Genomic DNA, 16,549 nt, shown 5'->3' on the forward strand with positions numbered 1-16,549 from the left:
GGTGAAGTGCAAGCTTTTGGAGAGGAATCAAAAACTGGTGCTGTGTTCTTTGTTGTTGTCATTCTGGTCTTCATAAACATTCAACAGGACAGAAATTGTCAAAGTTACTTCGTGCCTTTCCCGGTGGCACATCCAGTGCTGCACTGGACAGGGGAATGCTGCCAGCCCCTGCCGGGCTGCAGGCAGCTGCCTGCCTTCCAGCATCCCCGGCTGCCTCCAGCCACCACCTGCCAGGCACAGACTGGCTGCGGGAGAGGAGGGTGCTCAAGCTGTGAAATAGGCTTGTGGCCAGAAAGCAGGGGAATCATAGAAACATAGAATGGTTTGGGTTGGGAGGGACCTTAAAGACCATTTGGTTCCAGCCCCCCGACGTGGGCAGGTATATCTTCCACTAGAACAGGTTGCTCAGAGCTGCATCCAGCGTGGCCTTGAACACTTCCAGGGATGGGGCATCCACAACTTCACTAGGCAATCTGTTCCAGGGCCTCACCACCCTCACAGTTAATAATTTCTTCCTAACATCCAAACTAAACCTACTCTCTTTCATTTTAAAGCCATTCCCCCTTGTCCTGTCACTACATGCCCTTGTAAAACATTGGGTACAGGATTTTTCCCAATTGCAGGTTTTTTTCAGGGACCCAGCCCCTCTGGCCTGACACAGCACAAGGCAGAGCAGCACAGGCAAAGAGGGACACCAGTGGAGGAACCAACCTTCTCCCCTGAGACACAACTTGGGGACACATCCTAGCAGCTGGTTGCTTTCACTATTGCATCTTCTGCCAGAGGTGCTGTGCTGCCCTTCAGGGAAAGAGAAGCACAAACATCACACACAACCCACCTTCCAAATCTGCATTTAGGGAGCGTGGCTTCAATTAAATGTAATTACTCAATTTTGAATCAAGGGCAACTTCTCCTGCATTTATTTGCTGTCCCCAGTGGCTTATCTTAGAGAAAGAGAGAGAAGCTCCATGAGGGCAGCCACTAATGAAGGGGAGCCTCCAGAAGACGTTAGGTGTCCATGCATCTAGGTCAGAGGAGTCAGATGAAAGTAGCTTCTATGTTTCTCCCTCGGTTTTGTTTATATTTTTTTAACTAGCCTTCTAATGTTAACCAAATTATTATAAGCAGCTGCATCTATCAGCAGCATGCAAGGATATATTCACTGCATTTGAAAGTTCTCTAACGAAGCTTTGAAGTCCAGCTCATCCCAGATTCATGCGGGGAAGGATCTGTAGCCATCGTGGTACTTCTCTGCTGACTTCTGAAGATATGAGACTTGAAAGTAAATAGATACTGAAATATGGATACTCAAATGGATCTTTCAAAACCTACAGCTGACTGTCACGGGGTTTCGTTTGTGTATTACAGGGACTTTATTTTCCTTTTCTTACCACAGAAGTAAGAATGCAGTCCATATTTACATTTAATCACATGCTGCTTTTCGCTTTAGAATTGTGAACCAGAGAACCAGATTTTCCCTATCCTGCCTCAGTCCCACATTCAAGAAAACTGGGTGAACCTAAATAAAAAATCATACTAGTAACACACAGAAAAATCAGCAGAAAGGTTTTTACTCTGTTGATCCTTTCCCAGCTTGAGGCTGAAATTCATTTTTCTGTAGAAGCCTGAGACATGCTGCAGGGTGAAATAACTGCAGCATTAGATGGCATGGCATTATGAAATGGTGGATATTGCTGGGTTTTATGCTGCTTCTCCATGGTGCTCCCAGTACACCTGCACATACTAGGCATACAAACTCTCTAGGAAACGCTTGTGTAGTGTGTGAAGCCACACACATAGCCCATGGTGAACCTAATTACACCCTCCAGCCACTCCTGCAAAGCTAACAATAAGCAAAGCTAAAAAGTATTGAGCACATTTGGATTTTCCAGTCTCTGGAAGGGTATGTACATTGAATTAATCTTACAGCTGTGTAGTCTCCAGTGAATTACTGTTTCCTTTCGATTGTGCTAAAGATAGTGACAGAGCACCTATGAGTGTGAGTAATGGGTGGGTAGGGATCACAGTATTTGGGTTCTCGCTTTCTTGCTTTCTTTTCTTTATTCAGTTTCTTTCCTTCTGTTGGTGTCAGGGTATTTTTAGTTCTTCAAGGCTCTATCTTCTACGTCAAGAAAAAAGATTAAATCCACTTTTAGTCTATACTTTTAAGAAAGTGTGTGTGTATATATGTAACCTGTATGTGCTGTGGCATACATCTGAGGTTACGATGTCTTCATCAGCTCCATTTGAATTCACTACAAAAAAATTAAGATAGAAAGGAAGATCAAAATTAAGAATTAAGATAGAAATGGCTGTTCTCAATACTGTTTCCCCATCTCACATTAATATTTGCCACACGTGATGTCCTTTGGATACTGACTCTGTTGTGGATTTATCCTCCACAGATCATCTTCCGGAAGATCAGCGATGTCAAGAAGGAAGAAGAGGAGCGCCTGCGCCAGAAGAACGAGGTGACACTGAGCATCCCTGTGGACCACCCTGTGCGGAAACTCTTCCAGAAATTCAAACAGCAAAAGGAGATGCGCAACCAAGGCTCAACCCACGTCGACCCGGAAAGGAACCAGCTTCAGGTGGAAAGCCGGAGCGTGCAGAATGGGGCCTCCATCACGGGCACCAGCGTGGTCACCGTGTCTCAGATCACCCCCATCCAGACCACCCTGGCCTACATGAAAACCAGTGAGGCCGTGAAGCAGAACAACCGGGATGCGATGGAGCTCAAGCCAAACGGAAACGGGGACCAAAAATGTCTCAAAGTGAACAGTCCCATGCGGATGAAAAACGGGAACGGGAAAGGGTGGCTTCGACTGAAGAACACGATGGGGGCCCACGAGGAGAAGAAGGAGGACTGGAACAACGTCACAAAGGCCGAGTCCATGGGGTTGCTGTCCGACGACCCCAAGTCCAATGACTCGGAGAACGGTGTAAATAAAAACCCACTGAGGAAAACAGACTCTTGTGACAGTGGAATAACAAAAAGTGACCTTCGCTTGGATAAAGCTGGTGAGACTCGCAGCCCCCTGGAGCACAGCCCCATTCAGGCGGATGCCAGGTGTCCTTTCTACCCCATTCCTGAGCAGGCCTTACAAACCACGCTGCAGGAAGTCAAGCACGAACTCAAAGAAGATATCCAGCTGCTAAGCAGTAGGATGGCTGCCCTTGAGAAGCAGGTGGCAGAAATTTTAAAATTATTGTCTGAAAAGAACGTATCCCAGATCTCTTCCCCCAAGTCTCATTTATCACCCCAACTACCCCCCCAGATATCCTGTCAGGATATTTTTAGTGTTTCAAGGCCTGCATCACCTGAATCAGAAAAAGATGAAATCCACTTTTAGCATATACCTATGTGTATATATGTATACAGTATATATGCAGAGCTGTATATATACCTTTATACATATATATATATGTGTGTGTGTATACGGTAAATATATATACATATATATTTTCACTTGCATCCAATATGACTTGAACACACCAAGGATTTTGATATGTAAATATTGCATGTCCAGCTGGATTCTGGCCTGCCAAAGAAAGCAATTATTAACATAGATATTGCTTGTATAATATGCAGTTGACTGCATGCACACTTTACCTTTATTTATAATCTCTATTATGTAATAAAAGAACGACTTTTGTTTAACAAAGGCAATGTACTATTTAAAGAATCAGGGTCTAACCTGCCAATATTGCCATGACAGTTTTGATCTCAGGCTGGGTGAATTGAGCTTTTATTTCCTCACTGTCTTTTCTGCCGAGTTAAACAGTAGATTAATATGACGTGAAGGACACGTTCAGACTCCTGTTAGTATTGTTTCCTGGTATCATTCCATGACAATATACTGTATATTTGGTGATGAATTCCCCTACTCCTCCTACAGGGAGGGCTCAGCTCAGTGGGCAGGGAAGGGCACCGTGCCTGGTGCTGGGGTGGATCACTGGAATTTATTTGTGTGGGTATTGTGCATGCACAGCCTTTTATTTCAAGTGTCCTCCTGCTCTGTTAACATCGTAAGTAAGAAATAATAATAATAATAATAGCAATTTATGTAACAAAATGAAACTAACAGAAACTCAGTTGCACTGAGTGTTTGGGGGTAACTTCTTTCGTGAAAGCCTCCTTTTACTGATGCCATTTTTACTGAACTGTTAGAGTAACATTATGTAAATTCTCTTTGCAGCACTCAGTGATGGTGTCCGGTTCTGTCAGTATCTTCATTAGCATGTCCCATTTTTGTAGGGTTGAGATTGCTCTCCCACTGTCGCCCCCATTGCCCTTGGCAGAAAGACTTTGCATGATGTCTGAGCAAGGGAGAGAACAATTGTAGTTCATCGTCTTGTGAGCAGGTTTGAAAGCCCGAAGTTAAAAGGCTGAAGTTAATCCCCTTCCACTCTCTTTCCTGAGGTCGTTTATCAGTCTGCAACTGCATTTAGAAAGAGAGAAAGCAACCATTCAGGGTGAAATTCCCTTTAGTCTAAGGCACCTGGATGATGATGTGTGGGTTGGAGAGTGGTGGGTGTGTAGGGGAGATGGAGTCCTCCCTAGGGTGCTGCCTGCTGCTCTTACCTTGGACTCATGGAAGGTTTCAGTGCAGGAGGAGGGGACACTTCAAGAGCAGGCTTGCAGTGCCCACCCAGCCAGTCGCCATAGTTACTGATTCCCTTAGGTCTGTGTCAGAGGCTCTGACCCACCTCTGAGCTGACTCCCATCTTCCAGTCTTGGATCACGTTCAGATACCATTTCCATCTCCTAGGCTGGAGCATTACTCTCCATGCGGTGTTGCTGGCTTAGCAGGGCTGCAGCAGGGCAGGCTTTGCACTGGATCCTGTTTGATCTCCAGTTTCGAGCTGAGATTTTGGACTCTGCTTGTGTCTGCGCCTGAGAGTGGTTGGGTTTTTTGCCTCTCCGTTTGCACTGGTTTGAATCCAGGTATATGCAATGCATAGCAGAAACTGCCATTGCAGCTTCAGAGTTGTTGCCTGGTACGGCTTGAGGTCAGCCCAGCAGAGCACAATGGCTTCTTCAGAGAAGGATTCCCCCTGCCTCCAATTTAAATGACCTCTTGCATCAGGATCCCATGTTTTCAAAAGTGCCTTGAGTAAAACACATATGTACCACAAGGCATCACTATGAATCAGGTATATCAAATGTATGTTTATAATTAGTGGGCATCCTTACCACAAACTGATATTAGATCCATTACTTAACATTAGAAAACTAAACTAAACTAAAGTAAATCGCTTCCTGAAAAACTAACAAAAACCCCAAAACCCAAACAAATAATTTGCAATAGTGGCAATTAGGAACCTGCATCTTAGGGTGAACGTATTTTCAGCTATGAGACCGAAACCCCTAAACCTCAAAAAGCTCATAAGAAAGCCAAAGAAGTCATTGCTTCTATTGTGTCAACTTACGGAGGCTTTTGGGGTGATGGTAGTCTTTCATATTTGCTTTCTTTTCTGTCCTGTTTCTGCCCCTTTCTTTAGGAAATTATAGACACTCAAAAAAACCCCCAAACAAAACAGTTTAAAAAAAAAAAAAAAAGAAAGAAAACAAGAGGGAAGTATAAAAAAAACCACAGGAAGGGAAAGCTCTTCCCAAAGCCCGGTGGTCAGACCGCCCGATCATTATAGTTCTCCACAGCTGCGGTGGCTGCTGTCAAAATTTTCAGTGGTATTTTGCAGCTGCTGTTCTGACACAAGTGCAATTCCACAACTCTGCAGCCGTGCTTTGGACTGCAAGAACAATCTGCACCTGCAGAACAGCAGGACCTTCCATGTCCTACAATAAATCCCACCCTGGGACTCTGAAATAATGGGGGGGGGGGGTTATAGGCTTAGGGAGTTACATGGTTGCTGCAAGCTGCTGGATTCTGCACAGACCTTGTGGGTACAGTTTAAGTGCCAAGCTTTGAAGTGTTGAATGTTGTTGCCTGACTTGGTTTACTGGTCAGGACAGACACAGTGTGACTGCCCAGAGCTGCCTAGTGAATAGGTGAGGCACACAGGCTGTCTAGGGGCCAGGTTTTGGTAAAGTTCCTTGAATGCATGAATCTGCCATGAAGAGATGCTGCAAAAGAGCCAGCAGGATAATGGGGGGTGACTTTTTTAGAAAGCTTTAGCCTTAATGGCATTCCTCTGCCTTTGTGACAGACTTCTTTTCTTTCTCTGTAACTGATATTAATTCTAGGTAGAACTGCATGGCATGCACAGGGATCTCTGTTTAGGATTATCTTGCAAGTCAGGTGTAATTTTGTGCCACTTTACAGTGAGAGAATGTGTTAACAGGATTAATCTGACCTTGAAAATTATTTGGGCGGGCCCAGAATGTCTGTTACAGTTCAAGTGCAACTTGAGTGGTTAAAATGTGTAGTGGCTAAATAGTGTAAAATACCAAGTTCATGAAACAAATATGGTGTTTCCAGGTCTATTCCTAATGCTGCTTTGACTCTGATATTCCGATATTATCCGTGGCAAGTTCAGTGGAACCAGCTTGTACCTTGTAGGAGGCAGTAGCACGATGGGTGTCCTGCAGACACAATCAATGCAGCCTGTGGGTGGGCTCTCCCAGGCTCTGTGTGATGGAAGGGTGGGCAGCCGGGGGCCCAGTTTGTGGATTTGCTCTGAAAATTTGGCCTGTACAATTCTGAGGGACTTTGCCTCCTGAATTCATGACGGGAGCATTACGTTTGTGGGAGACGGGAGCATTTTGTTTCGTGGAGTCGTTCCCGGTTCGCCTTTCCCGGCCCCTCGCGGTTGTGCATGATGCGATGAGTGTGCTGCCGACTGGGACATTCCTTTGCTCTTAGAGAAGCATGAGTCATACTCTTGTAGCTCAGGCTTGACTGAAAGCAACCACCTGTAGTCATTAAGTGCAATAAGGACACCAAGGTGTCACTTCCACCCAAGCCAGTGCTCAAGCAGCTACACACCGCGCGGGGGGAGCTCTTGGCTGCATGCTCTCCTTTCCTTTAGGAGCTGTATTCCTGTACAGATGTTCCTGCCAGATGCTGGTAACAGCATCCTTAGCACTTACCTTGTGCTTTGTGTGTTCAAAGCATTTTACCTGCACACGAGTGGATTTTATCTTTCTGGACTTTGGAATAGAAATGAAATGTGTACAGAAAAGTAAACACTTTTCAAAGCAAATGAACTAGAGTACTTTTAATAGCATATTTTTGTGTGTAATGTTGCATATACAAGGTAGAACAGCACTTCAGGATAATAACCGAAAAAAAAATATTGTAGTGAAGATTCAGTTCTTCTGAATCTGTATTTGTAAATCCTTTTTTTCCCCATTTTTCTGTCTTTGCCAGGGGACAGGGGTTAGAGCAGAGCTGACTCTGGAAGTGACAAACTTAAGCTTTGCCCATTTTTCTTTTCCCTGTTCTGCAGAAGTAGAACAACTGTAGGGACTTGATGCTGCTGGCACCAAAGTTTGGGTTTATTGCTAGACTCAAGTTCAGTCTTCATTTACCACCACATGGAAAGTAACCCTGTTGTACAGCTGTGAACTGAAGGTTGAATCTGATAATCATATTGTACCTTAATATGTATTTTGGATCCCAGGACAATTTTAGAGAACTGGAAGCTGCAGAAATAACATTGTCCTATTTGCAAGCTGAGAGCAGTCGTTCTGGAAGTAACTGAGACAGTTCTACAGACGTCATCCTTTGCATGGGTCAGAAAACAGATACTGTGCTCATGAAATAGCTTGGAGGCCTTTTGGGGGAAAAGATGCCCTTAACTGGATGGGAAAACAAAAAAGCCAAATGTTTAATGTGAAATTTGGGAGTGAGGACATAGAGGGATACATTATAAGGAATTGGCGCTTTTTTTACTTGGATTTTGAGCATTTAGAAAACCCAAGCCTATCTTTTTGGATGTTGGAACTGGACAGATTGTTTCTTAAAATAAATATTTTTTTCTAAAGTGAGGTGGCATCAAAGTGATACCTGTTTGTTAAAAGTGTTCAAATACAATTTTCCTACAAAAGAGGCTTTGAATGGGTTTTGTTAATGTTGCTTTTAATAGGCTGTATCTAAAAGCTCTTCTTCAGTTCCTTTTTTTTTCCTTTTGTACCAGAAGCTCCTGTGTTAACACATATCTTCATATCTGTAGGACCTATAATGCTCTAACAAACTTGTTAGAGAGGGTTTGAGAAGTGGGATTCCTTTGGAGAAATCCATCTCTTCGTGGCAGCCAGGGCAGTGTGGCTCTCCTGTCCTGAGCTGCAGTGAGAGCTGTGAGCACTGAACAGCAGTAGTTTGCATTTTTCTTGTCACTTCTCATCTGCTCTGATACCCTTCGGGGAATTTAAGGAAGGAAATAGAAAAGTCGACGCGGTCACTTTTCCTGGATGGCCCCAGCCCTTCACACATGTCTGTGTGGTGCTTTCCCATGGAGCCCACAGGGAGGAGAACTTTGATCTTATCTAGATTTCCACATCTGGGAATATTTTTTATAACTTTCTCTTTATTTTTTTTGGTACAAATGGATAACACAATATCTGCGTGTTTTATTTGGTTTAATATGTTATAGTACATTTCCAAATGAAATACATTCTTAAAGCAAGGTACTGAATGGAGCTAAAATAGACAAGAAGTCCACATTATTTCTGGCAGAAAAGTGGTGAATGTTCTTACTGACATAAAGAATATTGTACAAAGATCAGCTCTGTGATATCTAACAAATGACAAACAAACTAAAATCATCCTTGCTGATTAGTCAGACACAAAATTGACCTTGTAGTGCACAGTGGGACAAGAAGGCATATATTGATTTTGAATACTCCAATGGTAGAAGCATTCAAAAAGGGCTTGACCAGGCCATGATGAATAAATTGTATTTATTTATTATATTATGCTATGTTAATCAGCTTCCTGGTGCATGGCAAGTGGAAACAGGAATCTGGGGCAATATTCTCACAAACCTTTTTATCTGTTTTCTATAAAATAGATAAATGCATTTCTTCACTATTTTCTGCTTGGAGTTGTAAGCTTGCTTGGCCCACAGTCTGAGACTATGGGTGTGCACCAACTCTGTATCTGGCTGTCTGCCATGAATACATCAATTAGCCTTAATTAAAAGCCCTATAAAAAGGATTTTGTATTAGGTTGGGCTCAGCCCTCCCCCCTCCAGTGACATGAGTGTGTTTTGTCTGCTTCAGAGCAGATTCAGTTCAGACTGAGCAATGGCAGAGTATATTTCTGCCTGCCTGCAGAGGATGTATAGACATGCCATATGGATATATACCTGCCCATTTGGAATGGGGAATCAGATCTGGTTCATTTAAGACAGGTGTTTCAGACAGGTGGGATAAATCCTGCTCTGGAGGTGCCAGTCTCTCGTCATTTACTGTAGAGTAATGACTTCAGATTAGACACTTGATTTGTAGACTGCTAGAGGGTAAATGGAGTGAATCCAACCCATGATTCAATCTCCCAGCCTGATCTTGTTTGTATAAAAAGGTGTCTCTAAAAGAGTCTGCTTACCATCTTTCCAGCACTGAAGCACTTTCACATAGATGTGACTGACAGTACAGGGAACACTGAAATGCCTCAGCATGCAGCCAGAGACAAGTGTTCACCTCCTGAATTGTTAATTAGAGATTTGTAAAGACCAAGGATGCTCAATTCTTGGCTTACAGTGATCAGATTTTTAAGTTTTTACCCCAATACCATGACAGGATAGTCCAGGGACCCTCACTGTCACAGGTATATAGCAGTTGAGGTGCTCTTCATCATGATGTGCAATGCCAAGGCACAGATGGCCATCACCGGTCAATTTTTGGACAGTGAAAGACTGTCACCTATTTGGGATCTTTGGCTACTCTGGGGTATTTAGGGTGATAGGAATTTTATTACTGAGCTGTGTCATGCAGTGGAAAGATGACAAGGCTTGGAAATGTCCAGTGAAGGGAAGATTTGTAGTGAAGAGCAGCTTCCAAGGCAGACAGAGAGTGGTGATGGCCCTGGCTCTGTGCTGTGCAGTGGGAGGAGAGTGGGGAGAGGGAGGAGAAGGATGTAAAGAATGGTGTCAAAAAATAGTGACAATATTCCACTGAAGGCCATATTGTCTCTGCACAATGACTGTTTGTGTCTCCAAAATTTATTTATTTGGAATTTGGCAGACTCCTCTTTCCTTCAGGTGGTGTGTAAGGATGAGGCTGGCAGACCTTTCTGGGGTGACAGCTGTGGGACAGGGAAGAGCCATTAGAGGAGACTCAGATATATATCCTTAGAGGGATATGTGGGCTTCAGGAGAGCCAAAGCTCTTCCAGTTTGCCAAAGACCTGTTGGAAAGGGGCATAGTATCCAAACCATGTATCATCAATGTATGGATTCTGTATTTGAAGCTCAGCCTGCTATAAACAGGGAGGGTTAGACCAAGTGATTTACAAAAGGTCCCTTCCAAGCTATGATGTTTTACCATTCAGTGATTCTGTAGATTTTAATAGCACAAACAGGAGGTAAAATTGGAAGCTTCTTAGTTACATTCCATTATTTTCTGGTTTTTAGTTTAAATATCGTACTGAGGAATGTGGTGCCAATTTTTGAGATAATGACTGTTTCTAACAGCCAATAGTCATCAAGCAGGCACCAGAGAAATTTGGCATATTCTAAAACTATGGCATATAAATAAATCAAGCCTTTCACCGGGCGTCAGCTAAAATCCACACTTGATGCCAAACACTGAGAATAATGTCTCGGTGACTATGCAGTTTCTGGAAGCAGTGGGCTAATATGGATGCATCAACAACACCCACACCCTCTTCCAGCCTCATCCCCAGTCCAGTGAAAGCTGATTACCGTGTCTGAAAATGCCATCAAAAAATCAATAGCATTTGAGCTGGTTTTTGGTGTTGTCCTGGCAAACATCCAAGGCTGTAGGAAATGTGTGAAGGGCAGTGGCAAGTAGGTTTCTCATTAGTGGCTGGATCTGGGGGTGATTCTCATCCCTCTGGATTCAGCCTGTTCCTCTCACTGTCTATGTGGACACCATTGCTGAAAAGGTCTCGGTTTTTCCAAAGGATCCAGGCACATCCATGGAGCCTGTGCACATCACTAGAGTCTGCCCCAAGCCCCATTCCCAGGCTTATTCCCTGCTTGTCTAGGTAAATTAAAAGGTTTACACATGACACTATTAGATTTAACTGACAAGCTATTTTTCCAGACTCAGCAACCTCCTCGATATCTATGATGGCTCAGGATTAATCACAAAATCCTTTCCAATCTTAGCAGCAAGTCTCCAAATTAAACAGGAATAACAGGACAAGCCTTCTGCCGTTCTGAGGGCATTCTTTTATTAAACAAACATTCGTTTTTATTTTATTTTATTTCTGGCCCTTTTGTACAGTCTTGAACAGCACAGTGTTCCATAGGATAGCAGGGATTGGAGTGTTTTTTGGATTTTAATGAGCCAGTTTGAGAAGGAGAACTCAAGTGAGACACCAGCTTCACACGCAGTCCAGCGTCTGCCACGTGTGTGACCATTTCCTCTGATTTCCTCCTCCAGTTACACCTTTGGTGAACTTCACCACCAGCAGCAATTTGAACTGGTGCCATGCAGTGAGAGTAAAAGTTCTCTTCATTTCCTTGGGCAGACCCTAGGGCTCTCCTCAGCATCTCCTTGTGTGCTGTGCCAGGACATGCAGGTGCTTTCCTGTCCTGGACTTGGTTTCAGAAGAATTTCCTGAGATATTGCACCTCTTTTCTCTGTCAACACATCATTTTCCTAGGAAAAAAACACAAAAAGCAACATTTTCTGACTGATCACTTGGGAATTCACTTGCATCCAAGGCTGCTGCCAGGACCATTAGTGGGAGGTCACAGTTCAGTTTGTAAATTGGGTGTCTTATCTGAGCCCTCATGGTAAAAGGCATTTTTTTCTAAAGGAAAACAAAATTTCTGCTCTGCTTCTAATTAGTCCTCTGTTGTCCCTGCAGGATTAATTACTGCCTTCTTCACTCGAATCATCAAATGCTGTTTGGCAACAGCTTCTTTTTTTTTTATGATTTTAAATATAATTAGGATCCCTGGCACTACAAACAAGCTCAATCAGGTTGTACTTTAAAATTACATAGCTGAAATGTCACCTAAACTAGTAGTTTAAGCCTGGCTTTTGAATACCAACGACCCCATTGCACTTGGCAGGTGTTCAGAGCTCATCACTTTGGAGTCATCGGTAGGTCAGTGTGAGCATCCTTCTCCTGAAATCAATCACAGAAGGGATTTTATTCTGCAGCTCCTCCCTAGTGGGGCTTTTAGAAAAGAATCATGGGTGGAAGGATGCAGTGGCACCTCCCAACTCTTCTTACTGCCTGTTGGTGCTCTGTAGATTCACAGCCGCATCTCTTTTTACTTAAAGGAAGGGCTGAGGGCCACCAACTGCCTAATTCTATAAAATGATAAATTCAATTTATCGAGTGGGAGAGGCAGTAGCTAGCAATAAGGCAGGATTTGGGTTTTAAAAATCTGCCTGGTGGGAATTGGGCAAGCTACCAGAAAGACAATAAAGGATTTATCTGACAGTGCATGCCAAAGGAATGCTAAACATGTGAGCAGGAGAATTTATTGATACCAGAGGAAAAGCTCATTAGCGTTAAAGTGCAAAGCAGGTCTGTAAATGTACCTTTCAGCTGTCCTGGTAAAATCTCTGTGCTCAGATGAGGGGAGCTGTGGCTTGTTTCTATGGAGTGTAGAGCTGGCTAATCAGCTTTCCCAGAAAATTGCACTCAAAACATGTTTCCTCAAATGTAATAGTTAGCACTGTTTTATTAGCATGGGCACATTTCACAACTAACCTCAGTGTCAGCCTCCCCCTGCCGCTGGTTTCACAGTGATTCAGAGATGCTCCTAAAGCTGGTACTGCAGTATTTCTCCTAGGACAGGTTTGTTCTCTTACTTGCTTGTCACTGATTGTCGATTATTTGCCCTTAAACAGATTTGTGGCCCTGTAAGGGATGTGGGACACCCCAATAAGCCTGCAGCTTGTGGGGCTGCAGTGGAGATAAAGGTTCACCATATTTTGTCTGGAAAACATGCCAGCCATAAAAATACTCTTGCTAACTGTTTAAAGCTCCAATGCCTTATCAGCACAGTTTATGTAACAAAATCCCATTAGTACTGCAAACCATTCTCACATGAATTAGGACATGATATGCTTCATAAACCTTACATACCTATTTATTGACTGTTGTTATGCATGGTGCACTTGGCTGGGCTTTTACATGCAGGTGTAGCTGCATATCTTGGGTTAATTTCTATGTGTTTTGAAAGCTTTGTAATATGAAGAAGAATATTTTGCACAATGAAAGGCAGTGTTTCCCTTTCTTTGTCTGTTTGTTTATCTCTTTTCTCTTTTTCCTTCCTTCCTTCTTTTCTTGACTTCTTGTTTACTTTCCTTGTAACTAGGCTAGGAACAGGTAGAAATGATTGATTAAGTGATGTTGCGTCAGCAGATTTAATGAGATAATGATCTGTTTTGCTATTTGTGTTCAGAAGAAATAATATGCTAATAAGAATTGTAGTTAGAGTTGTTTTTTTTAATGTCCTGCTTAAATACCAGCCAGTGACTGAGTGGTTCAGTAAAGTGGTCTCAGCAGATCTTCTAAATTGTATTCTCTGTTTCGGAGGTAAATATTTTCAGGCTTTGAGCATCTTGTGTAAATATTCTTATTGTCAGTGGAAATGTTTCCATTAATTTCTCTAACTCTAACCCAGTTCTTGCAGAGGGACCAGGACAGTGAGTTCCAGCGTGGGCTGAGCTTTCTTAAAACTGAGAACTGTGGGTACTAGAATTTTAATTTCAGGCCCTTGCCTAATGCAAATGGGTCCAAGATTTCATGCCCTACTAAATGCTGCATGCTGATTGCAGGCAGAAATGTAGAGGATGTGTTTGAAGATGGGGACAGCAAGGTGAATTGCCATAAAAATCAACTGAACCCATCAGGGAAAGGCACTTTTTAATTAACACATATTTGAATCCAAAAGACACATTCTCAGTGTCTGAACTGCCAGTAATTTCCATCCAAAGTAACTTCTCAAAATTCATGACTGTCTAGAATATCCTTGCACAAGTCAAATATGTACATAAGCTGTGCAAACTCTCTCTGGGGAGAAGCACAGTTAAAAATAAAGTTATTATTGCTACCACAGAGAGAGACAATGACAGAGACAGGGGGTTGAGCACCAGGTACCGTGAGACTGAATCCTGCCGTGCAGCCCTCCATCTGAGCACTGCTGATTCAGGTGTGGGCAGATGTGCTCAGGTTTTGAATCCTGGTTGTGTTTCCTCATCTCTGTCCACACCTGGAGCAGAGCAGAGCATCACACAGGGAAGGGGCAGCTTGTGTAGGACTTCATGAAGTGTAACCCCCACCCCAGACCAGGCTTCGAAGAGTGAAGTCCTGGCTCTATGAGGGCCAGTTTTGGCATGGTTTTTAGGATTCCTCCCCTGCCTCCCCCATCCCTCTGATATGCTTATGAGTTCCCACTTAGGTTTAAGCAACTAGTCACCCTAAGCTTCTAAATGAAGAAAAATATATGAGGAATACATACTGGGAGGAAAGAGTGATGAGGGGTGAGCATGATCTTACCCGTGTCCGTGCACCCTCAGCTCTGTAGTGGTGTCTGTCGAAATATCCTTGTAAGAGAATGCTCACAGTATTCTCACAATTAGTGTCAGGGGGGGATTTTTCTAAATGAATTGTCATCGCAGAGGACCTTGTTACAGTCAAAATATGGTACTACTTTTCTAGCTTTTTTTCTTAGGCTTCCCCCCTCACTGCAAATAACAACTGAAAACTAAACTGAGCAGGAGCTGCTGCACAAGCCTGCACAGAGATGCTGAACCTAAAAAACCAGCGTGCCCTTGTGGGATACCCACAAGGTCTGTGCTGAGCATCCATCCTTGGCATAACCTGCCTTCTCTTTCTTTTTCTTTGCTGAAATGCAGCTGCATGGCCAATGTGCATTTTTTTTCTTTCCATGTATCTCCAGACCGGCACTCCCTGCCCCACACTTGTGCTGAGGCATCTCTGTGCACCCCTGAGCACCTAACAGGGGCCATGTCAACTCCCTGGCTTGTGGGAGTCTTTCCACTAACATTAGCAGCACTTTCAAAGCATAATGGGCTTTAAAGCCTCCTTTTTTACCCTGAGGTCCTTACTTTTGAGTTCAAATTTCAAGGTGTCCCACTAGCTAAAAAACCACCAGGTGGTATAATCGTGTTTGTGCAACCCTCATGGAGAAGTTGGGCAAAACGACTGGTTTTAAAAGCTCATGTTGGAAAACCTGATCTACAGAGTAACTGCAGCTTTTGAATGTATGTGATTCGCAGACACTGGACTGTGAGGAGGAAAAATATTTTGAGAAAACTCTTTTTTTGCAAGTAAGAAGTTGGGGGAAAGGGTTATTGCTCAGATAATGTTTCTTTTGTTACGACTTGCTGCTCTTTGTACACTAGCCAATGCAAATGACATTCATGTTCCTGACAATATTTTTGAACAGCCCAGCTATCTTTTTTGCTCTTGTTAATATACTGAGGATTTGGGAGGATTTTAAATGCCTCTGCCTTTCAGGATTATTTCTACAAAAGCAATTGAGAACTGTATTTTGACAGCAGGAAGCTTATAAAAACCTAGAGAAAAAAAAAAAATAAAGCATTTGAAACTGAACAGCTGTTGAAGGAATGCACCTCTGCTACCATATCTGATCACATCAAGGAAGGACCATCTTTCTACTGAAAATCACACATCAGTTTGTACAGAGGGGATGCTCCCTTGACCACTCGCGTGACTGCCCAGGAGGAATGTGTGGGAACGCTTTCGTTAGTCGTGACTCTCCCGTCACTTTTGGACGTTGCCATGTGTGGTCGGTTGAAATCGGTTTTATCTGTAGCAAGCTTCTTGTTGCACTTTTTCTGTTTGCTAAAATTCAACAACAAGGAAAATGTGGGTCACTTTAAAGCATTGGCAGACAACTGTTTCTAACCCAAAGGATTATGGGTTTTAGCACAATGAACTGTACTTCTTCAGGGAGGATCAATGTCGATTTTTTTGTTCCACACGTCTTTATTTACATGTGGCTATATTTTCATTGATACAGAATAAAAAGTGCATTTTATTGACCTTGAGCGTTTGTGTTGTTACTTCTCTTAAGCTCTGGCTCACCATAAAAGTGATAGCTTTTGTTTTCCTGGCCAAAGCCAAACACAATTTGTTGAGATTAATGAGGAAAATATAATGTAATTTTTAGGTGGCTTGGGGATGGGGGAGACACATAAATCTATTGTTAGAATAGAGCTTCTCTACAGGACAATAGGAACAATGCTTGGCCTTTGTCCTCGCTAGCCTGAAGACAATAGGAAATAAATCAAGCTGAGCTGGTCACAGGTATCTCATCGATCAAACTTCTATAGTATCTAATTCCCTCTCACAAGCAAATTGAGGTGAAGAGGGAGTACTTTATCTAAGTGGATAATAAGTATTGGCTTATAACCTTTTGTTTGTAAAATACTCCATTTTATT

At 43.0% G+C, this 16,549-nt stretch overlaps 1 protein-coding gene across 1 annotated transcript in view; it reads left to right on the forward strand.

The window, feature by feature from the left end:
• Positions 1–16,155, forward strand: part of KCNH5 (potassium voltage-gated channel subfamily H member 5) — a 166,262-nt gene extending 150,107 nt beyond the window's left edge. The window contains exon 11 of the mRNA XM_027716681.2: positions 2,406–16,155. Within this exon, the coding sequence (XP_027572482.1) occupies positions 2,406–3,353 (948 nt within the window). The 3' untranslated portion in view covers positions 3,354–16,155. The remainder of the gene's footprint in view (positions 1–2,405) is intronic.
• Positions 16,156–16,549: the final 394 nt, after the last annotated feature.

This window comes from Pipra filicauda, unplaced genomic scaffold, assembly GCF_003945595.2.
Source record: "Pipra filicauda isolate LSUMZ 115617 unplaced genomic scaffold, ASM394559v2 scaffold151_size3305965_pilon, whole genome shotgun sequence".
NCBI classification, from domain to species: Eukaryota; Metazoa; Chordata; class Aves; order Passeriformes; family Pipridae; genus Pipra; species Pipra filicauda.